This window comes from Pseudorca crassidens, chromosome X, assembly GCF_039906515.1.
Source record: "Pseudorca crassidens isolate mPseCra1 chromosome X, mPseCra1.hap1, whole genome shotgun sequence".
NCBI lineage: Eukaryota > Metazoa > Chordata > Mammalia > Artiodactyla > Delphinidae > Pseudorca > Pseudorca crassidens.
Window position 1 is genome coordinate 107,746,024 of NC_090317.1, and position 25,262 is coordinate 107,771,285.

At 35.7% G+C, this 25,262-nt stretch overlaps 1 protein-coding gene across 1 annotated transcript in view; it reads right to left on the minus strand.

The window, feature by feature from the left end:
- Nucleotides 1-25,262, minus strand: part of IL1RAPL1 (interleukin 1 receptor accessory protein like 1) — a 1,336,730-nt gene that overhangs the window by 293,542 nt on the left and 1,017,926 nt on the right. Inside the window, exon 6 of the mRNA XM_067722926.1 lies at nt 14,146-14,220. Coding sequence (XP_067579027.1) covers nt 14,146-14,220 — 75 coding nt within the window. The remainder of the gene's footprint in view (nt 1-14,145; nt 14,221-25,262) is intronic.

Consider the following 25,262-nt stretch of genomic DNA (forward strand, 5'->3'; position numbering starts at 1 on the left):
GAGTAGACATAATCACCAATCCACTTATCGGCAGTCATCCGTTTCTAATTAATACAGGTGAATCAACTCTTGCCAAATGTAAAAGGACAACTGAATATCGCCTAATTCACAGTCAACCTTTCTTTGCTCTCTCAGAACTACGGGACGATCATGTTTTTTCTTCTTGGGAAAGGGTTCCCTTTGCTTTGTGTATTGGGCACTTTAAAACTCTTGTGCTTTGGACATCTCGTAATGGTGTCTTTCCCAATTTAACCTCAAGGGCTACCTCTACAAAGAATTCTTCAGGTGAAAAAGAAACACCACAAGACATAACACACATGTACGTGCACTCACACACATGCACCCTGTGGGCACACACAGAGGAGCAGGCCCTGATAGTCATTGAATGAGGGCTCTTGTCGACACTTCACTGTTAATTCATCTTGTGAACTTTTACTCAGTATCACACTTTTTGTGAATGTAGTAGAACATGTGATATATACCATACTGGTGTGAATGCTGGCCCCCAAAAGATATGTCTGTGTCCTAATCTCTGGTAGCTGTGAATATCACCTTACCGGTATATCTTATTTTATTGTACTTCACTTTATTGTGCTTCGAAGTTATGGTGGGTTGTTTTTGTTTGTTTTACAAATTGAAGATTTGTGGCAACCCTGCATCGGTACTCTATTTGCATCATTTTTTGCCATAGCATTTGCTCACTTCGTGTCTCTGTGTCACATGGTAATTCTCACAATATTTCAAACTTTTTTATTACATTTCTTATGGCTATCTTTGATGCCACTTCCTGAAGGTTAGCATTTTTTAGCAATAAAGTATTTTTAATTAAGGTATGTACATTGTTTTTTTATTGCACACTTACAGTATAGTGTAAATATAACTTTTATATACATTGGGAAACCAAAAAATTCATGTGACTCACTTTATGACAGTATTTACTTTATTGCAGTGGTCTGGAACTGAACCTGCAATATTTCCAAGGTGTGCCTGTATTTGGAAAAAGAGATTTTTCACAGATGTAATTAAAGTAAGGCTCTTGAGATGAGATCTCTCTTGATTTTCCATGTGCGCCCTAACTCTTATGCCAAGTGTCTAATAAAAGAAAGGCAGAGTGAGATTTGAGACAGTCAGAAGACAAAACACACATACACACAAACACACACAGAAGAGGATGAGGGCAATGGTGACCACAAAGGCAGAGATTGGAGTGATGGGACCACAAGTCAAGGAGGCTGACAGCCTCCCGACATTCATTACGTGAGGCAAAGATTCTCCCCTAGAGCCTCCAGAGGCAGTGCAGTCCTTGATTTCAAGCTTCTGGCCTCCACAACTGTTGACAGAAGAAATTTCTCTTGTTTTAAGCCACCAAGTTTGCGGTACTTAGTTACAGCAGCCACAGGAAACTAATAAAGATACTAAGATAAGTTTTCAGAAAGGTTAAGTGACGCAAATTGTTGCTGAATTTCTACTAGGCTTTGAGAAGTTCCCTTTCTCTACTTCATCCCCACCTTCAGTCCTCAGTATCATGCATATCTTCCACTTGGAAGGACATCCAGATCTCATTTGTACCTTCTGTGCCTGAGTTAGAGAGTCTCTCTTTCTTGACAATAACAACCTGACTGATGAGATAACCCAGATGTGTTTGTGTCTGTTAGCTTCCTCATACGCATTGCAAAGAGCTCCAGAAAGTACAGAAATCCTGATTATGACTACGAAAACATCAGATCCACCAGGTCAGAAGAGAGATAGATATAGATAGGTATAGACATAGACATATATAGATATAGAGACATAATTATAAGAATTTTCTGTTTGCAGAACTTAAAAGTCCCAACAGGACAGAGAACAGTGATTCTCAGCCTCCATTTCAGATCTAATAAGTTAAATTTTCAAGTACAGGGGAGGCAGGAGAGCTAGAAAACCAGGCGCATGTGTTTTGTAAAAGCTCTACAGGTATTTATGTCATTCATTCCGCATTAAAAATCATTGCTATAGACAGTTCATCTGGCGATGAAGATCTTCAGGTCACTGAGATTCTCACTTAATTAGTCAGGGGCAAGACAGGCCCATTGGTTTGTGTCAGTGTACCATGATGCCAAGGACCTCTTTATTTAGAGGAAGAAATGTAAATTAAAAGTGAAAATGTTAACCTATAATATTAAAATAATTAAAATACGTGTGTTCCAAATTACTAAACTGAACATAAAATGCTCATCTGCATTTAAGAGAATTTATCATTATTTCAACAACCTTTGAGAATCTTAGTCTTATTTCCCCATTGAGAAACTGTTCTCATACGCTAGAATAAAGACAACTTCCATCTTGTTTTCAATATTCTGCTGTTGTGAAAATAAAATAAATTAATGCTTAGGTCCTTTTAGTCACTGAAGTTTAAAACAGAGTGTTAACTTAGTTACTATGCTACTTTCATTCATAAAAGCATTTTTACAATGGGTGGAGGTTTTTTGATACCATTGTTTGTGGGGCCTTGACCTAGTAAATGTCAGCCCATAGGAGAAATTGCAAATTACTTTGTTATGTTAATGCAGCATGCATTTACATTATAAAAGAATCTCCATTTCTATAAAAATCTTACCAAGTTTTTTAAAGTTAACGTATATTTACAAGCCATGTGCAAGATGCACTGTAAATGTCATAAAAATATCATAAGTCCAATTTAACTTCTGGGTTAACATTAATTTTAATCCAATTGTTACAGGTTTTCTAAACGGATAATTTACCAATGTCTACATAGTTTTTAACTTTAAATGCTCAAACAATCAGTAGTCTTTAAATTACTTATCTATGTAGAGTCAGATAATTATATTCGGAAAGAAAATGTGAATCCTAAATTTACAAAAACCAACTCTGGGCACAGGGAATTAATAGTCACAGTAAACTGACAAGTCAATTATTAGTTTTACTTTGTCTATTTTAAGAAGTGAAATGAGAACACTTGCTTTCTGCTTGCTGTTTAAGAAAGGACTATAACTTGCTGTTTCTAAAGAGTAAAAACTGATGAACTAACTGACTCTTCTGCTTTTTTCACATTAACTTTTACAGCTCACGGGACATTCTGTTCATGAATGTTCTAAGTACTCCCATTTTCTTAAGTGCCTTGAAAAGAAATTTCATGCTTGAAGATCAGTAGAGGAAGAAAAGTGTCTGTTAAAATGTACTTGAGAGAGCAGAAGTACAAAAAAATGGGAATGAGAAAATAGGAGGCAAAGATGAACTGAAGCAGATGGAGGAGACATGCAAATGAATAGAGAAAAAAAAAACCCTGAGAAACATTTCAAGGACAAGTTCATATTCAATTGCATTATTACTAGATGTGCTATTTGATGAGACACAGAATCTGTTAACAGTGGGATAAAATAAAATGAAGCAGTCTATAGGATGAGACCATTCTAAATATTGTAGTCCATAAGGATAAGATGAGATCATTCTAAATATTGCAGAAGGGTCATGGATTTAAGAGAGCATTTATTTACAATTAGAATTTAACAAAGGAGTGAAGAAAGAAACAATAATCAATACGCTAGTGTATAGAAATGTTTCAAGAAGTATATAGCACGTAAGCTTCGGTCACAATCTGTAAAATGGAAGCACAATACAAACATCACAGACTGTTGAAAAGACGAAATGAGACAACATATGAAAATGCCTTGCAAATGTTTCCTAGAACAAGTCATGTTGTAAGTATCCTATCTCTAAGGATAGCTTGATGTGACAGGATGAATTTAATTTAATTTTTCCAGAAAAGCAATGCACTTTCCTTTGCTCTCTTCCTACTCAAAGAGGTGCCAAGTTTCTATAAACACAATTCTTTGTCAGGCAAGTCTGAGGTAAGTATCCTGCTTTTATTAAACTGGAAACAAAAATTCTCCAAGAGTGAGAAAGCCTGTAGCCTGCCTGTAAGTTTGCGGGGTAGTGGGAGGGGAGAGGGAAGTACTGACTTTCCTGGATGCCTCAGCAACTTGAAATCTTTCTCTCATGCTCACTGTGGACCAGAAGTGGAAGTGGGAGATATCTTCAGACCACTGGAAAATTAAGAACTCTTTATCAAGCTTTTTACTTTTATTTTTCTTAATTATTCAATTGGATAATATATGCTATAATTAAAATTTACATATCTTAACTACAAAATTTTAAAAAATCCTTAGTGTCTCTGAGAAAGTAACATTGGGCTTGTGTGTGGTGAATTGCAAAGGAGGCCTCTTCTTGAGAGTTTGCTGTGAGGCGCAGGTTTTAAAACCTTCTGGATACTGTATGCATTGGGCTTATCTGGCATGTTTTAAAAAAATAATAATAATAATCAGTTAATTAATTTTTAGCTGCTTTGGGTCTTTGTTGCTGCGCGTGGGTTTTCCCTAGTTGCGGTGAGTGGGGGCTACTCTTTGTCGCGGTGCATGGGCTTCTCATTGCCGTGGCTTTTCTTGTTGCAGAGCACAGGCTCTAGGCGCCGTGGGCTTCAGTAGTTGCTGCACGTGGGCTCAGTAGTTGCAGCATGCAGGCTCAGTAGTTATGGCACACGGGCTTAGTTGCTCCGAGGCATGTGGGATCTTCCCGGACCAGGGCTCGAACCCGTGTCCCCTGCATTGGCAGGCTGATTCTTAACCACTGCACCAGCAGAGAAGTCCCTTATCTGGCATGTTTTGGAGCATACATTTAGGCATATCTTAAAATGTGAACGTTTAAGCATTCATGAAGTAACAGATCAAATTTCATTGTATATGCTTTCATATTAAAAAGTTAAACATTATTAAATGCATAGGAATACATTAAGAAAAAAGGAAGTAATCAACAAAATGATGTAATGAAAAGGTCCATATAAATTCCAGAAGAATCAAAATACAAAATGCTCTCTTTAAAATTGGAAATAACAACAGTTATAGCTATGGAAAAACAAATGACACCACGGACAGTCATTCTATTGGATACATTTCAATAAAATCAAGGCAGATAAGATTGTACGATGGCCTTCAAAATGTACCTCTTATGAAAATAAACTGTTTAGTCATAAATGAACATGAGATAGTCTGGTTACTCAAAGAATCTACCCTACCACATCAATTTTTGAGAATTAAATTAAAATGAATTTCTGTTGATCTGAGGCTGGTGAATTAAATTTAATATTTCCTCAGAGGAGGCAAAAAGTCACAATGGGGACACCAGTTTCCACTGATAAAGAGGAAGCCATATTGCTGATAGGTGGATGATCCTTTATCTGGGTTAGTTAGAAATACCACTTGCCAGTTTTATATCAATGAACCACATCTTATGAAAATGTAAAAATCTTCACTAACACAGAGAAGAGTTATAGGGGTGATTATTCAGTTACAAAAAAGATTCTTATATAAAATTACTCACCACAGAGTTTCTTTAAATAGAGTACTTCCCTTGTGCATATAAATCTTTCACTGATCATTAGCTGCTTAAAAGAACTGGGGGTCAGAGCCTCTTAAAACTGACATGTTAAGCCACTACCAATTAAAGATCAATCAAAAATGAAGGGAACACTTCTCTGAAATTATGATGATTCAATTTACCCATAAATCTGTAGGAACATACTAAGTTGGTAAAGTATGACTGGAATGCTAAGTGTGTTAACGTTAGACCATAAAATACTGGTATCCTATTTTTATAATCATATTCAAGCATGAGTTATTTTTCATGAAGAGTCTGCATATAATTTAGGAATGCTCAGTTATTTAGCCAAAATTCAAGAGGAAATTTATGGATGAACATCTCTCTTTATATTCAAATTTTAAATGATGTGGGTCTTTTTATAGTTTCTATTTTAATGAACATCAGTCATGTGGTACATATTCTTATTCTGAAACCTCTTTTAATATTCTACACCATTATGTCCTTTGATAGGTTTATTTCTGATAAATTGGCATTTACTTTGCAAATTCAGAAGTTCTTGTTAACATAGGATACTCACTGCATTTTTCTATGCAGTAAACTTCAATCATTAAGAACAGCTCAGAAAGCTTTGTATTTTCAAGCTCTGTACTTTCAAGATAATAGTACTTGTCAGAGGAAAAGCAGTATTTTTCTATAAAATGAATAAGGCTATTGCCAAAACCTTCTGGAGGAACTTGACAGGCATAATGGTTTGATGCTTTGCTTTGTAAAATTATTCTCATGTACCTTGTCTTAAGAAATACTATATCTGAAGTTCTTTAGTTGAAAAAGTAATTTTTTCAGTCTTTCTTCTTGATGGTTATTAACAAATTCGTGCGGCATAGTGTCCATTACATGGTCATTTTTTAAAGGATGGGTATCATTTTCTTCTGCTATGACTAAGTACTTACTGTATGCATTTGGATAGATTTGTTGAACAATTAAGTAATCTAAAATCAATAATTTCTTTAAGATAAAGTCTCATTTAAGTAGAAAAATTTAGTATTCATATTTTGTTCTTAGATGGAAGATGGAAATTGTCTAAAATATTATCCATCCTGTACAATAGCAGACTTACATTCTAATAAGAACATAAACATGATCAAACAATCATTGACATTCAAAATGTAGCTCAGAAATCTTGTATATACAGCATTATCTCTCTCCTCTTTCTCTCCCTCTCTATACATCTCTATATATTTATACCTACACCATATATACATATATGTGTAGCATTGAAATATCTCAACTAACAGCAGCAAGCACATATTGACTACCTAATATATACAGGGAATGTACTAATCTTTACATGCATTATCTCATTAAATACCCATAGTAACTCTACAGAGCTACGTATTATCATGGTGTCTTTTTTATTGACTAGGAAAATGACGGCTGTTACAGCAGAGCTAAGTGGTAGAGCTGGATTGTCACCTAGGTCTGTCTGACAGAATGACCTGAATTTGGAACCTCTGCTATATGCTGCCTCTTTATTGTAAGTAACCAAAATAGTAAAATAATAATAATCATAATAATAATGAAGAAGAAAAATGATGATGTTGATGATGATGATGTTTGTTTTTGAAAATTTTGTGATATAAAAACATGTAGCCATTTTTGATCTGTGTTTTCTCATCAGTTTAAAGAGAAGAATTTGACTTGTGAAGAGTTACATATCTAGTTTCTTAGTTGGCCACAGACAAACAAAACTGTACTCTCAGTGCTGTAGCAAAAGAGCAATCTGCATGATTCATGTTAGTGTCCAACAAACTAGACCAGAACTACACCAGGAGTTGGGAATTTCAAAAGACTCTGGTTTTGTGACAACACTCTTTCTTGCACTTTTTCTTTCTTCCTTTCTTTTCTCTCTTTTGGCCCTTTTCCAAAGTAAGAACCAGCAGACTCACATTTTCTCTATTCTAGTTTTTAAATACAAGTGCTTCAGCTGGCTTCCAAACGTTCAGAAATCAATGGCCCATAGGAGCCGCTGTAACCTTCATCTCCATCTTTCTTTGGGTTTCAAGCCTGTCCTAGCACTAGGCCTCGAGCATGTAACACTTAAAAAGGAAGTCTGACTTCTGCTTAGCTAGCAATTTTTTTAATATTTGTTTTGATTTTTTTTCTGGATTGAGGGGTAATTGCAATAAGCTACTTAACATTAAAAATAGTAAAAGTTATTTAAAAAAATAGTGTATGTTTGTTCTCATCATTGCTACTTAGCCATTCTTTACCTTTTTTAAGAAAATTTTTATACAATTTTTAAACGGTACTTTCCACTTACAGTTATTCCAAAACGTTGGCTATATAGTCCCCGTGTTGTACAATACACCCTTGAGCCTGTCTTACACCCAACAGTTTGCAGCACCTCCCACTCTCCCTTCCCTATATTGCCCCTCCCCCCACTCCCCACACTGGTAACCACTAGTTTGTTCTCTATATCTGTGAGTTTTTACCTAGTAATTTTTAAAGCAAACATGCAAAGCTGCATTTTCCCCCAACCTAATCTTCCTCTCTAGCATAAGGAAAGACTGATTTTGAGAATCTGTGAGATTCATATCATATAAGCTAGGCCATATAATGATCTAAGAATATGAATACTAGCTTTCATTACTTGATTCATCTTTTGTTTAAGGATATGAAATGTTAAATAAATACTAATATCAAAATATTCCTCTTCAGGTTAGAATCACAATTCTTAAGGTGTTTTTGGTTTCAAAAGTAAAATACAACAGCTGTCAAGAGTTATTACTTTCATTCATCCTGGCACAATAAATTTGGACTGAGTACACCTGAATGTCATCAGTTTAAATAATTATAACACCAGTCTGTATTTGCCTTTACATGCTTTAATTATGATGTCTATTTGCCCAGAAGCTCTAATTTATGTCTAGCAAGCTTTATTTTGGGCAGTAGAACTATGCTGATCTGCATGTCTTTCTTAAGTGGGCAACGAGTACATCATTTGTCATCTAAAATCAAGACTTGGATACAAATGTTTTTATCCAGAGTGAAAGAGAAGTTTTATGGTTTTTCATATGAGTTTGTCAGTGAAAATATGTTTTGTATCTTCCACATGGAGCAGTAAAACCAAAGTCAACAGCATTACATTTGCTGATGACAACCAGAAGAGCAATTGTGGCTGGAAAAACCCAAACAGTCAATCCTGACTTCCTTACCTCTGGGAAGGAAGGTCATATTTGCATCACTTGCATAACTCAGCAACAAAGTATTCTTTAGCATCATCAATATTGTATGTCATTTTCAGAATTAGGTATCAAATTCAACACCTGAATTGTTTTGTTTCTAGGATACTGACATAAAGTACTTCCCTACTCCAGAAAGGAAACAAACAGACCTCCTAATTAAGTAACTATTCAGAAAGGATGTGTTCTGTTTCAAGAAAATAACAGCTATGAAAATATAGAACTAGATAGTAAATGTTAGAGGGCTGTTTTTCACTCCATAAAATAATTCCCTATATACTTTCCTTGGATTAAAAACTCAACTAGTATATTTGTAATACAACACATTCCATGCACTATATGTATATATGTATGCATATATACAGTTCCAGAACATATAAAGGATTGAAGTAGAATATATTTCCATAACTAATTACTTTAGCAACACAGTAAATTAAACATAAAATTTTCATGGCAAAAAGTTTTCCTATTAAATTATCAATCAGGATCTATTATATAGACATTTTTCCCTCAGTCTGCTTGAAACTTAAAATTCTGCAAACTATAATATGGTGTAACAGGGCAAGATGTGTTAGTTAAGTTCTAGTGTGACATTTTAATTAGCCTGTAATTAAGTTGGATAAAGTTACATGTGTAGTGTGTCCTTTACGAGGACAGATGTTTAAAAATTTGAGGTTTCAATACTGTCATCAACCACTTTCCCTGAGATGTTAACATCTGGTGAATCCTTGTAACTCAGATACATGTGTTTTCTTTTTAACAAACTTAACAAAAGAAAGTGGATATTAAAGAAAAACAAAAGCACTGTTGAACAGCTTATTCAGTTCAGTCTCATTACTTTTTTCTTACAGAAAATTTGGAGATGTGTGTCCTTTGTGGCATGTATACCTTATTGTCAATTAGTATTTATTGACATTCCCTATGCCCAGAGCACATCACAAAATTCCTGTGTACTTATATTAAGAAACACAGGCTCTAGAGGAAGTTTTCAGTTGAGCATTAGGATAAGCAAGAGAAAAAAAATGGATAGAGACTGCAGACATTTGATTAGGTTTCTATATTTCTTCAACAATATGGATTAGATTTATTCGAAACCCTCCAAATGAGGATAATCCTGAAAAAGAGAGGCCACACTCATATTCAATGAATGAAGAGAAGGAGCTAAGGGGGGAAGGAAGAAGTGATTCTGATACCCGAGGAAAGTGAGTTTTCCTTCAAGAGCTCTATGTTACAAAGATGTATCATTTTATGCATTGTATCAAAAAAATTAAAAGTTATTAAACTCACTACATACTTCTAGTGAGAGTCTGTATTACTCTGATAAGAATTCTGAAACTATGTAGCAAGAAACTTTGATGAAATTATTTCCTTTTACCCATTTCCTTTTAGCAATCTGTCCTGTTGAAATAGGTCAAGAGAAAATGTATGATTAAAGACAACTGCATCATTATTTATGATAATGAAATTTGGAAAAATCCAAATTTCCAGCAATATACGTGAAATTATAGGACATTCACATGGATGTCATGCAGCCATTAAAGGAGTATTTTCTCAGAATATTTAATAGGAGCAGAATGTTTCTACAACATAAAGTATAAGAAACAAGATTCTTTTCTGTATTTCCCCCAAAGGTCTACCTGTAATTAACCTGTAAAACTAACCTATAAAGTTATTTTTAAAGCAAAAAGCAAAATTTAAATAAAGAAATACCCATATCTAAATGAGTAATTAATGATAATTTTCAGTAAATTCTACGTTGTAAAGTATAATGTGTCTTACTAGGACAAGGGTGGAATGAATTTCTACTCTTTGAAAGTCTGGTAATGATGAATATAACATCCTCTGTACTAGAAGTTTCTGAAAATGGGCTCCTAGCCATAAGAAGGCCATATATCTGATTGACATCCTCAGGGCTCAAGTTCAGCAAGACACTGGTGTCTGTCTTTTGATTCCCTTGACTACAACCACCTGAAAAGACTAAGTCAGGCTCACCCCCTGGATTGACCTTCAGAATTGCACAGTGTGATTTCTGGGCCTTTTGCCCAAGAAAGTTCTGTCCACATATTCGCTGATGCCTGAAAGTTATTTAAAAGGGACAGAGTTGTTTTTGGTTTTTTTTCACATTTAGAAATAACATATAGATGCCACTTAAAATGAAAATACTAGGCTATAACCCCATATTGACTGAAATTCAAAACCACCAATTTACATGGTTAATATGAATTTAGTTACTATTATACTATTTTTTTCCTAAGTACTTTGATTTTTGGTGCCTTTTGCTTTCTATACTGAAACAGTTTAAATTATCACTATCAGAATCTTTCCAGTTTTGAGAAGATGAAAGAATTGTAAGAAAAGGAAGACACAAAGGGATGTGGAAAGGGAAAGGTAGGCATGGCTAGCAAATGGCAGAGAAAGGAGAATTTGGAGATGAAAACAAATCTATGCATTTCATGATTTTATCTAATTCATTATTAATATGTTTTATATATTCATACACAAACTGGAGATTTGATGGATTTAGTTACCAAGGACAGGTGAATGGATATGTGTTTAACTTAGCCAAGATGTTCATGTTAGGTCACCAGCCATGTATTAACTCAGCTTTGTGTAATTTCTAATGATTGTTCTTATAATTAACTCACATAGTAGTTTTATTAACCTCTGAGGTTAACCCTCAATTTAGGCCAAGGTTGAGTCAGACCCCCAAGCTCTTGATCAATGAAACTCTGTTGGAGATTTTCACCATCTCATGAGAGTAGGCACCACTTACAGGTTCCCTATCACTGGTCCTGGCCACCCTCCTTACTCCCCCGCCCATGACTCTTCACTCCGTTCCCTTCCTTAGGATTTGACAACACATTTTGAGCCTGTTGAAATTAATAGCTTTTTCAAATCTGGAAAGGGCAAAAATTAAATCCCAAAGGAGGTGAAAAATCAAAGTACATATTGTAGAAAACAAACATATTTTAGGCATCTCGAGTCTTTCCTTTTTTTTGGTCCTTAACATTATTTCCTATTTTCACTTATCCTTTGTGATCAGCTGTTCACCTACCCCAATACTATTAAAGTAGCAACACTAAAAGGTAGTTATTTCAAATCAACTGTTGCTCAAAAATTCATGGATTAAGGTTAAATCTCTCAAACTAGTAAATGATGTATCACACTGAGAAGTGGAGTTAGAAAATAAAACGAAAGTTGTTTAAAACAATACAAGTCCCAGGTTGATGTCTATGGTTTACTTGGTGTTTAAAAGGTGTTCCTTTCGGCAGTGACAATAAAGGAGTTAATTAGAGTATTTTCTGGAGCATTTTGATTGTTATCAAGACATGCCCATCTTTCTTCAAACAAATATACAGCCAAACCTTCCAATTTGCATAAGAAATGTTCATATTTTCAATTTGATTTGTTTTTATAATTTTTGTTCAAGAAAAAGTAATTTTTGAAAAAAGGAAAGCTTTACAAATTATTTATTCCATTTTGTAAAACATTTTAGAAGACAGAACAATTTGATTTATTCCAAATTCAGGGACAATATAAGGAAACCCAATGGGCAACCATCTATTGTAAAATTCTTTGAATCATTTTTTCAAGTAAAGAGATACAATTAATATCATTTTGGCTATGCTCATTACAGATAACTGGGACAATAAACCAGTCCCTCTTGGTCCAAGATATTTATAGTTTTGCATAACTTCTTAGAAATATATCTTCCTAGGAGTTATTGAAAGGTCTGTATGAGAATGGCCGCTTAGGAAAATTTATATTTCAAAATTTCTTTTCAAAGTAGCAATAACATCTAATATATCTCAATATACCACAGCATGAGTAAAGAGCGCGATACAATTTTAATACGTTTCTTTCATATACAGCATGGCTTTAGTGCTGCTTCTGGTCTCCCATCTCAAAATAATGACAATTATAAAACTACTTGCATGTATATGGAATTAATCCAAAGCCTTAGGTTTATCATCAAAGAAACATTAAAACCCTGACTTGTATAAAAATTACATATGTTCATGCCTCAAAGTGAGTGAATATTTCCAATGCTGGAAATCTGTTGACTACAATAATTTTATAGTCTCTAAAACCATCATCTTATCTTTTTGCACTATAACTGTGGATGTGCTATTAGTAAAGATTATCAGATCTGTAATCTTCATTTTGAAGACAGATTTACAATTTTGATTTAAACTCTCCCCAGTGACAATAACATTGATAACATAAGGGATGGACTATGAATTTTTTTTAGTTGTATTCATTAAATGCATTTCTACTTTCAAATGGTTAATGTAAGAAAAAATTCCTTAACAAACATGAATATATGGTTTAAATTATACTTTTGATAACCTTTTATATCAAACCACTGAAAACAACTAATTTTCTGCTAAAGTTTATGATATATACATACATGCATATCATATTTCAAATAAAAAATATAATTGAATGTGCTGTATATATTTATAAAACAAGAGGGGAAATTTCCCATAATTTGGTATAACTAAATATAGATAGATAAATCAGACTAAGAAATTCTAGACTTAACTCTAAGATAAATATGTTAAAATTCTTATTTGTGGACTAGATATTTTTACCAAGGCAGAATATTCTGTACATATTCTTACGTTTCAGTTCTTTAACCAAAAGCCACTCACTCACATTTTATGACTATATTATCCATAACTTAACTATCACAGGGTCCATTATATTTGGCTGGATAAAAATGATTTTTAACTGTAACAGTGTCATTTACTTTAATGAATCTCTACCCTTTCCCCCAATTTTAAAAAATTGTATTTTAACATATTATTGGGTATTATAATAAGTACTATAAGTCAAACAGTTCCACACTGCCTGTTTTAAAACCAATTCAAGTGCTTCCCCGGTGGCACAGTGGTTAAGAATCCACCTGCCAATGCAGGGGACATGGGTTCAAGCCCCGGTTGGGGAAGATCTCACATGCCACGGAGCAACTAAGCCCGTGCGCCACAACTACTGAGTCTGCGCTCTACAGCCCGCGAGCCACAACTACTGAGCCCACATGCCACAACTACTGAAGCCCACGCACCTAGAGCCCGTGCTCTGCAACAACAGAAGCCACCGCAATGAGAGGCCTGCACACTGCAACGAAGAGTAGCCCCCGCTAGCCGCAATGAGAGATAGTCCGCGCACAGCAATGAAGATCCAACACAGCCAAAAATAAATAAATAAGTAAAATAAATTTAAATAACCCAACAATTCAAGCCTTATAAAATGACAAAATAATACCATCAGCAAACCCTTCAGTCCATCTAATTTTTCAACAACCATCTAACTAACACATAAGTTTTTACATCCATATGTCCAGCTTGGTCCTAATGCACGCACCAGGGGGATGGAATACACCATATTTGCTGGTATTTTCTAATTTTGCTCCCTTTAAATAAACATGGGCTTAGCTCAGAGTATTACACCAGGTTACAATCTAGGCTTATTAATAGTCAGAATGTAACGAGAAAAGTGTACTAACTAGAATTAAGGAATTACTCACCCAGCTGGGTCTCCTGAATTGTCAGTTTACTTTCCATAGGATACAGAAGCTTGGGTGGTTTATCAGTCAGAGGGGCTGAAAAACAATAATAATACAGACTTATAGTTATGCTGAATAAACTGAAGGATAGAACACAGTTTATTTTCCCAAGTAGTTTTCATTCTCTGAGTAGTGTGTCAAAGCATTCTACCAAGTAATGACTTACATATTGCAGGTAGTACCTTCAGGCGAGTTGAAAAGCTATTAGATTATACATGAGTGAAATATAACACTACCAAACTGGCAGTCACATGAGACTGTTGCAGTACAGAATCAGGATTGGTCAGTCCTTAAAAACGTATGATTGTACTTCACCAAATATTTTCAATTTTCACCTTGCTTTCCTTTTTAAAGGGTACCCTACCTTTTCTCTGTGTTAATTAAAGATACACATGATATCTGTATCGTGCATTTCAATGATTTTTTGGGGGGGCATAATATTGCCTCTTTCTTCTTAATCCCATTCCTAGTTTCCCTACCCTGGATCACATTGCCTCAAAACCCATAATTTAGTAATTAGATTAAGTATTTCTCACATACATCTCCTATAAATGAGGCAGCAATGTGGCATTACATTACTACAAATACAAGCAGCATATTCAAACATGCATAAAAGTAGTCACCAAGTTATATTTTAAGTAATACTTTTCATTTAGTCAGAACCCCTTATTACTATTATCCATGACATTTTATAGTACTTATTGCTAATTTGCATGATATACCGTCTTTGATTTTTAGCTTCTACACATTACTGCTCTGTGCACTTATCAATTTATCAATGATCAGTGTACAGATCTAAGAGTTGGCTATTAAGCATCTTGAAGATAGGTTTCCCATTGCATACTTCATTCCTAGCTAACTAGACTATCTGGACTTTAGACAAATAGTCAGTGATCCTTCATTAAAGACTCCCTCCTCACCCTCTCTGACTGAAATGCCCAGGTCCCTGTGAAATCTGTCACTGCAACTTCCACTCTGTGAGAAGTACAGAAATGATCAATTAAGGGTTGCTGAAATTGATTGAAAAATTAAATGATTTTGCTTTGCGGGCTTCCTTCCTTGCCAGGAGGACACGCCAGTTTGGTTGACAACCAGAAGGCTGATCTAGACAGCTATGCCCGGAGTTGTGGCCACAAATCCTCATCACCAGAGGATTCAAGAATGCAATCTGCTTCGGAAGCTCACCTCTATCTCTCCTTAACAGAAAACACAGTCAGTGCAAACGGATGATGCATCCCAGCTCCGAAAAACAGGAATGAGTTTTAAGAGTCCTTGTTTGGAAGACCAACCTCACATAGGATCAGTAGGTTTTGTTCATAACTAACTGAATGCATTATTCATTCATCTTCATTAATATTTAACACAGGGATGGGAAGGAAGGGGAAAGGAAAGTTGGGGTAATAAGATGAGATAAATCACTTTGAAATTCTTCTCAAAGATTTGACATCACTCTGATTAACCTCAAATACTTGTATGTCTTGCCTAAAATGATCTTAACAGATTTTTATTCTCCTAATAGCTAAATAAGTAGGTTAGTCACTAAATGTTGGCAAAGCAGTTCACCATTAATAGGTCAAAGAGCCACATTTCCTAGGCTCTGGTTATCAAATGATTTCAGGTAACTTCAAAAGCAATATGGCATCAAAATAACCTGTTTCTTCAGTAAATTAACTCCATTTATAAAAGCTTGTGATTATAGAGTCACAAGCAGACAATTCAACAGTTATAGAAAGCAGCTGAGAAAAATGTTCCCTGTTCAAACACATCTCACACTAATTTATAATAAAAGAAAATATCTGTAGAGAAAGATAATAAAATCCATAGATAGGACATTTGTTCAGAAATATAAAATGGTTGTGTGGTCCTCCACCCCAACACACCACCCACCCCATGGCATAATGTTACATCCTTAAGATCTTTCTATATTATCCTCATGGGACAAGTCCAAGTTAACAGAGGAATCAGAGTGTTCAAGCCAGAAAAAAATTATAAGCTTATTAAATTCTTTGATTTTTAAATTGTGTTCCCTAAAGCCCTATGGTTTCTACAGCGCCCCTCTGGGCAGGTGACATGCAGATACAGATAAGGGGTGGACTGAGGGCCTTGACTCCATACCTTGTTGTACTGCCTACCCCTCTCTTGATATAAGTAGCTCTGCTTTTACTTATACATCAGTATTCCGTCCAAGATTTTAACCCCCCAAATCCAATTCAACTCAACTGATGTATACTGGACACTATAATGTGCTAGGTATCGTGATAGTGGCTTTGGAATATCTTTGGTTTCTGCCTTTACATCTTACAGTAATCAGAAGTTAAAAAATAATGGCAATAGTGAACAATTCTGGGCTGATTCAACCCTCTTGTTTTATTTACTTAATTTTTTACTTTTTTTTTTACATTTTTTTCTTTTTTTAATTGAAGTATAGTTGATTTACAATGTTGTGCCAGTCTCTGATGTACAAAGTGACTCAGTTATAAACATATATACACTCTTTTTTTATATTCTATTCCATTATGGTTTATTATAGGATATTGAGCATAGTTCCTGTGCTTTACAGTAGGACATTGTTGTTTACCCATTCTAAATGTAATAGTTTGCATCTACCAGCCCCAAACTCCCAGTCCACCCCTCTCCCTCCCCACTCCCCCTTGGCAACCACAGGTCTGTTCTCTGTCTATGAGTCTGTTTCTGTTTTGTACATGTAAGTTGGTATAGCCACTGTGGAACACAGTATGGAGGTTCCTAAGAAAACTAAAAATAGAGTTACCATATGACCCAGCAACCCCACTCCTGGGAATATACCCAGACAAATCTATAATTCAACTCCCTTGTGTTAGAGGTCAAAGATCCGAGGTGTAAAAAGCACAACTGGTTTGCCAAAGGTAAAAGAGCAAATTCAAGCTAGAGTCCTTGCTAGATCTTTGCCTCCCAGTTCTGTCAAGCAACTACTAGTCCTGTGCAATGATTCCCCTCAAGGTGTGAGCAATCTGTTAGGAGAGCAAAAACATACAAATAAGTGACTATAACCTACAGCAGAGCGCTTGTACTATGCAATCTGTCATCTCTAAGTTCTGATATTATGCTCTAGAGGGATATTGTTGAGGCATGTTTCTTGTATGATTCACTTGTCTTTGATAAAAGTGAACTGAAACTGTCAGAGAACACAAGAGCTGACTACAGATTTGACACATGACTGTGAAATGGGGTGACCATTAAAGCTAAGACATAGGTCCAGTCATTTGAGGGCAAACAATTGTGCTGCCACAAAGAAAAGACATTTGCTGAATTATCCATTATTTGAATGTTTCTGACACTTTATGGTGTTTAACAAATATCAGTTGAATCGAATTGACAGAAGACAGAACTGGCAAACAAATGCAGGAATGGTAATGACCAAACAAAATGAACACACAAACACAAAGCCCTCTTCATTTTCTGCATGGGCAAAAGTACGACTGGAAGGAACTCAAACAAATTAGTTACAATAAAAAGCAAAGTAATAAGCATTAGACCATGACTAGACCAACTAACATTTTATTGTCAAGAAAACATCTTTCCTTTTGGGACCCTTTCTTTCCTTCTCTCTCTCTCTCTCATTCACACACACACACACACACACACACACACACACACACACACTCACTAAGCTGAAATCATTGAAAAAATAAAGCAAGTCTGACAGTAGTGACATGAAGCACAGGCTGATTTTAAATCCTAATCACATTTTGTCTACAAAAAAAAATACACAATTATAGTAGAGCTGTTTCTCTGGCTACCTATGCATTGAAATATTTCTATGAATCCACCAACAAAAATATTTTCAAGCTCTCATTTTATTCTTCAGAATATCCCACTGACAACATTAAAGATAACATAGTTATTTTAAAAGTGTTTTTATTTTGAAATTAAAAATCTTTATTTCTATTTTAAAATAAAAATCTTTTACAGAGTTATTAATATGTCCCGATCGACAAAACCGTTCTTCAGAGTAGAAGGAACAATTTAAAGGACGTTTGTTTTGCTTACCAGCTGCTAGTTAGAGAAACATCTGGAAGGCGGTATACACAAAGTTGTGTATAGGAATAATTCCTATGTTAACGTTCCCTAAATAATTATGAAGAGATGAAGTCTCTCTCTTTTTTCCCCATGCCATGTACACTTGGGTTATGGAATAGTGAAAAAGAGGATCCAATTTTCCAAAGCAAAAGTGACAAGAGACCAGGGCAATGAGGCCAGTATTCTCGAATTTTTCTAATGTTCTTAAAGAGAAGAGAAATATGAGATATTTAGGATGAGTGTATCTTTGTTTTGACACCCCTCTAAAATTTAAGTTTAGTCCCTCAAATACTCTTGAGAATAATTAATATTTCTTGGATACTTAAAGTTGTCCTACCACAAAATCTGTTCTTTCAAAATCATAGATACTTTTCAAAATGTATTTTAAGTAGTGCCTTCTCTGCTTTGTTTCTTAGAAGCATTATGGTAAGGTAAGAAAGATAATACACATATTTTTCAGGGAGACATGGGTCTAATAAATTCTGACAGAAGTTAGACCTGGTTGGTTTGGCAAGTTGGAGAAGTTATTTAAACTCTATGAGTCTCAGTCTCCTTATATAAAAAATGTGACATTTTCCCCTATGGCTTGGTGTGAGGATTAAATAGGATAACAGATTAAATGCCTGGATATATTAGATGGAAGATACATCTGTACTAATGATATCCATCGAAGTTTGGGACAATAGCATTTAGCATTCTTTGTAGCCTGAGAAGAAAAAAAAATATTGTTTGTAAAATAATGAACTGGATATTTAGATAAGGGTTCAAAAGGCATTTAAGTTCCGAATTTAAGAATCATTAATATTTCCTACATTAGTTTCCATAGCAGGAGAACTGGTCCATCCTTCAAAAACACAATTCAACAAAAGCATTTTGAAGATTTTTAGATATGCAAGCAAGGTACTGGGATTGTAAAGGACTCAAAGAAAGGTAAACAAAACACAGCTTTTAACCCTCACAGAGCTTACAACCTAGATACATAATTAAAATATAACTCCACGAGTCAGTTTCAAGAGCCTTTATGAAGTACCTGCAAATAATAAGTACTATATTACAAATAAAATGACCAATAAGGCATGGAGTTATACATAAGAATGTATGAGATGAGAACGCATATATGATGCATTGTAATGAGTGCTATACTCAGAGGTAATTTCTTTATGACCCTATTTAAATCTACCAGCTAAATCTGGTCACAAAACAATACTCACAGATTTATTCAGCTGACAATAAAACACGCTCTGTGGCAATCCCACCAACATGCGCCATTTTACAATGGAGATTTTTGGTTTGTTTTGCTGTCTGCATGTACTTTTTTTTAACTTATAAGACTTGACAACCAACTGCCTATTGTCCTAGCAAGTCAACGGAATGTGAATTACTCATAGAGCTTCAATGATTCAAAATGGGATTTCAGTTCTGCTTTCTTTGGTCTGGAATGTTTTTTTTGTTCTGTTTTGCGGTATGCGGGCCTCTCACTGTTGTGGCCTCTCCCATTGCGGAGCACAGGCTCCGGACGCGCAGGCTCAGGGCCATGGCTCACGGGCCCAGCCACTCCGTGGCATGTGGGATCCTCCCGGACCGGTGCATGAACCCGCGTCCCCTGCATCGGCAGGCGGACTCTCAACCACTGTGCCACCAGGGAAGCCCCGGTCTGGAGTGTTTTAACATTAGTTCTTAATAGTGGAGCATAGCACTCATGAGATATATAGCAAGTAGACAAAACCTCATGTTCCTTGGGAGAAAAAAAATGAACGGATGGGAGAAAATATGAGTGTATACTAGGTGGAGCCATTTGGGGGAAGAAAGGTGCTTAACTTTTCACTTATCTCTAATGCACTGGGATTGGCAAAATTTCTCCTTTCTGTTGCAAACAATTATGGTAACTCCCAATGGAGCCATGGAGCCTCAGAAGCCTCAAAGAGGAAGGAGTGGCAAATCAACTGAGCAGAGAGTGCAGGGAAAGCGGTTTATGAACAAACTAACACCATATAAATGATAACCTTGATCTAGAAGTCATGTCAAAGTGATAAAGCAAATACTCCCAGGGATGTAACTCTTAATATAATCTATCAAAATGTATGTAAAAAATTAATTTGACTAGCTTTGATACTTAATATTTTATTCATATAGTTTGATAAGTGTAGCTTACAATGCAAATTAAAAAATATGTTCATTCATTCAACAAATATTTTTAAAACATCTTCTCTTTGCCAGGAATTTTTCTAGCTACTAGAGGGTATAACAGTGAACCAGACAGACACAACTCCTGCTCTCATGGAGCTTGCGTTCCAGAGAGGGAGATGGAAACTATACATGTAAATGAATATATGCATAACATAATATCAGGTAGTTCTAAGTACTGTAGAACATATAGCAGCCGGGACTTCCCTGGTGGCGCAATGGTTAAGAATCCGCCTGCCAATGCAGGGGACATGGGTTCGAGCCCTGGTCCGGGAAGATCCCACATGCCGCGGAGCAACTAAGCTTGTGCGCTACAATTACTGAGCCTGCGCTCTAGAGCCCGCGAGCTGCAACTACTGAGCCCATGTGCCACAACTACTGAAGCCCATGCCCCCAAATCCCGTGCTCCGCAACAAGAGAAGCCACTGCAGCGAGAAGCCCACGCACCGCAACGAAGAGTAGCCCCTGCAGCACTAGAGAAAGCCCGCGTGCAGCAACGAAGACCCAATGCAGCCAAAAGTAAATAAATAAATAAATTTATAAAAAAAGAAAAAACAAAGCAGCTAGCGCAGGTGCTATTTTAGAGGAATGCCAGGAAAGTTTGCTTTAAAGATCTTTGAAACAGATCTCTGTGAAAGGAGGGAACCAGCCATGGAAATACCTAGAGGAAGATGATGGCAGGCAGAGGAAGGTGCAAAGGCCATGAAATGGGAGTGCACTTGGCATGTTTGAGGGAAGGCACAGATCATTATAGCTATCTTGACAAAAGGAAAGAGCGGCAATGAGTTCAGAGATAGTCATGGGCCAATTCAGGCACGGCCTTGTAGAACATGGAAAAGACTTGGGTTTTATTCTAAACCTAATGAGAATGCACTGGAGACTTGTGGAGAGAGCGTCTGGTAGCATTTATATGCCAAAAGTATCACTCTGGCACCTTGGTGTTCATGTCTAGGAGGACGGAGTAGTGTGGAGGCAGAAGGCCAGTAAGGAGGGTATTGAAGCAGTACACCAAATGGTGATGATACATTAGTGCTGCTGCTGGAAATGGTAGGATTTTTTCCTTTAAATACCTATTTGGTAGGTAGAACTGACAAAATTTACTGATGGATTTGATATGGAATGTAAATGAAAATCTAGGAATTAAGGGAGATCCCCAGTTATGCACTTGAGCAAACACCTGAAGGGCAGTGCTACTTAATGATACGGGGGACAGTACAAGAGGGGTAGTTTTATAAGATAGTACGAATCAAGAGACACGTTTTTATAAATCAATTCAGTCACCTCCAATTATGCATAGAGGCTAGAGAATTTTACTACTGATCAATGATTTATAGTTTGAAAAACCAAGCCACTGGCTGCCGACTCATCTTCTCCTCTGGTCTCCCAGAGGACTGAGAAAATGGTCTAAACAAAAAGTTTCACGTTTCAGGCTAATGCCATATTCATTTCTCATGAGGTAAACCTTGGCTAACCTCTACTATCCTTTGCTTTAACAACATTCATAAAAAAATATGTATACCACCAAACTTATTTTTGACTAATAGAATCAGGAGCACTCTTAGTCAAGATAATAAGAACGACTGTCTAGTATTCCCTTGGTTCAATGATATGTGGCACATATTCAATCAGCAAATTTAATATCATATATAATTTAGTTTTTTCTTATTCAAAAATATTAATTGTGAAGTACTAACAAAGACATTATGGAATTTATATTTCATCACTTCCCATTATCTTGATAAACCTCCCAGGTAACATAAGCAATGAAAAGATTACATTCATTCAATACTTGTTTTTAAAATTGAATCACTTAAGAATATCATAGGAAAAGTTAACTAACATGGAGCTAATGTTAGGGCTCAGGTTTTCTATTCACTTGCCACCTTCTATGGTTGTCTCTTAAGCCCCGCTTCCCAGCTTCCATTGTCTGCAGTCCTGCTTGCTGCACCAAGACTCATGGTCGATTCTAGAACTCATTCAGTCACCCACTACACCCTGTTTCTGACCTAATGAGCTGAGAAGAATATGAAGGGCAAACAAAAGAGAGCATAGGTAGACAGAATAAATAAAGGTGGTTTAATATTTTTAATTCTTATTTTTAAAACAACTGCTGCAGTGAATTTTGCACAACTGCTGTGGGGATAAATTCTGACTGCATGACTGATTTCAACCATCTTAAATAAATCTGTGTGTAGTCAAAGCTAAAGCAAAAAAGTGTTGAGAAGAAGGAAACAATACATAATTATCTGCAGAAATTATGATGAACCCTAGGAAAAGAATGCTGATTGATATAATACCTGTAATCAAGTAGGTGAGCATGTCCACTACTGTTTTCACTTCTGCTGACAGGCAAAGAAGGAACTAAGTTAGGTCACCAATTAGCTTCTAGGGACAACAGTCAATTCCAAAAAAGTATATGTCCTATGAGGGAAACTATCTCTTCCCTAGTAATGAGAAAGTAAGCAAAATTATCATATCATTTTTTTCTTTTTATATTACTAGATAAAAGGCCCTCAAGAAACAAAAATAATAAATCCCAGGCTGTCTGGAAATGCTTATTAAGGGAAATTGTGGAATACACAAAAGGCACCATGTTACTACTGAAAGTCAGAAAACATTTTATTCTCTGCTTGGCTTGGAATATCACAGTAAGACATCACATTTCCATAGTATAGTGTAATGTACTTTAAAGTCCTCCCAAATTATATTGGGTTGGTTTACTTATACTTCAAAGTAGAAGATATTCACACCTCTTGGCTTTTTCTTCATGTTATAGTATCTTGCACGATTACTCACTGGTATGGCTCTCTGACAGTGGTTTTCAACTGCGGTTGTCACAACTGGCGAGGGGCGTACTATTTGACAAGGGATGCTTTTAAACATCCTACAGTGCACATAAAAGCCCCTCACAATAATTATCCTGTGCCAGATATCAATAATGCTGAGCTTGAGAAGCCCTGCCTTATGATAACCATATATTTAAAGAGGGGTAGTTTTATAAGATAGTAGGAATCAAGAGACACGTTTTTATAAATCAATTCAGTCACCTCCAATTATGCATAGAGGCTAGAGAATTTTACTACTGATCAATGATTTATAGTTTGAAAAACCAAGCCACTGGCTGCCGACTCATCTTCTCCTCTGGTCTCCCAGAGGACTGAGAAAATGGTCTAAAAAAAAAAGTTTCATGTTTCAGGCTAATGCCATATTCAAGCCTGAATGCTGTATTTCAAGCCCGAATTGGACAAGAGACTTTAATTTTCTAGTAGACAGAAAGCTATTGAAAACATGAGGATTGATGAAATAGGATGGAGGAAGCTGTAGTCTGGGTCACCGTAGAGTGGACCACAGCAATCGAGAGAGCCATGAAGGGTGTATGAAAGTCTGCGTAGGCTTAGCACACAGAAAGGTCAGGTATGTCTGACAGGGTACAAGGGAGAGACGGGAGGCCAAAATGAGAAGAATTAATGTGAGAGTCCATATAAAGAATTAGTAACCTCTTCCTCCTTCCAAACCCTTATAGCGAGGATGACCACCACCAAGGCCTCTTGTCCCTACCCAAACAACTAAAAAATAAGAGGTTCTTCTCTAAAGACATAGAATAAACCATCTAACGCAGAGTAGTGGAGGCAACCCAGAACTGCAGAAATAATTCGAACCTATTATAAAACATTTAGGTGATGAAATATTACATAATTATTTCACAGCAAAATCTTCCTAATATTGTACTATTATACTTCACTTAATTTGAAAGTTGTTTGCAATCACTGAACACATATTTACCAAGAGAAGGTAGTCTAAAAAGTATATATATGTATACATACATATTATATATACATTTTTTTTTTTTGATAAGTGGCAGTAAGTATTCAAGGGATCTAGCCAGGGAGTAAAAACAAAGTAGCCCATGTAATATCTCAATTTATCATTAAAAGCTAACATAGCATACTTTGCTTAATTTCATTCACAAACTATTAAATTGACAGGTAAGCTGGAACTCTCAGCGTAAATTGAAGGCTTTTAAGACACAAGAACATAAATGTAAGATTGCAAATAAGCATATGTGTAAGAAAAATTAACACACTATTTTGGGGTGTGCAGTTACATTATTTCATTTGATCACCCATTTGCTACAATGAAAAAATCTAGAAGCTTCTCCCCAAACCAACAGCCAGTGAGGACAGATGCCAAGATCTGAACCTATGTCATTTGATTTTAATAGTCACATGCTTTCCATTTCTGTAGTCTACTTTCCAACATTTGTGATTTCTAATGTAGTTTCTATTAGACACCTTATTTTTTTCCTGGGGTTTCTGATGATATGGGGAAGACTTGGGGAAAAACATTTTGATGGGTTTTGGAAACAGAGAGACGGAAAGGTCTGTGTTAGGACTCAACTGTATTTCACAATCATGAAGCTTTTACTGTAGAATCTGAATAAGCCTAACACTGATTTCTTAAGATTAGAAGAGAGGATTACATCTGTCATTGGCTCTCATAAGCAGAACCCTTTACTGAATATAGAACTTGATGATGACATAAAATTTGAGGCTCTCATTATGACGGTGGACCAAAATAAGGGGAAGCGTTCTAGAAATCCCATTAAAATTGTTACCAAAGAGAAAATGAACCTTCAAAAGCATATTCTCCATTGAAATCCAAGGTTTATATATATGAACTAAAATTTTTAAATTTTTGTAGTAATTATATAAAATATTAGAGAATTCCTTTAGAGTGACTTTATAACCACCCATATCCTGTAAAAAATAACATCACTTTTGCATAAAATGTGGAAACATAAATTAAACAAACAATTCTACTATTGCTGAATTGCA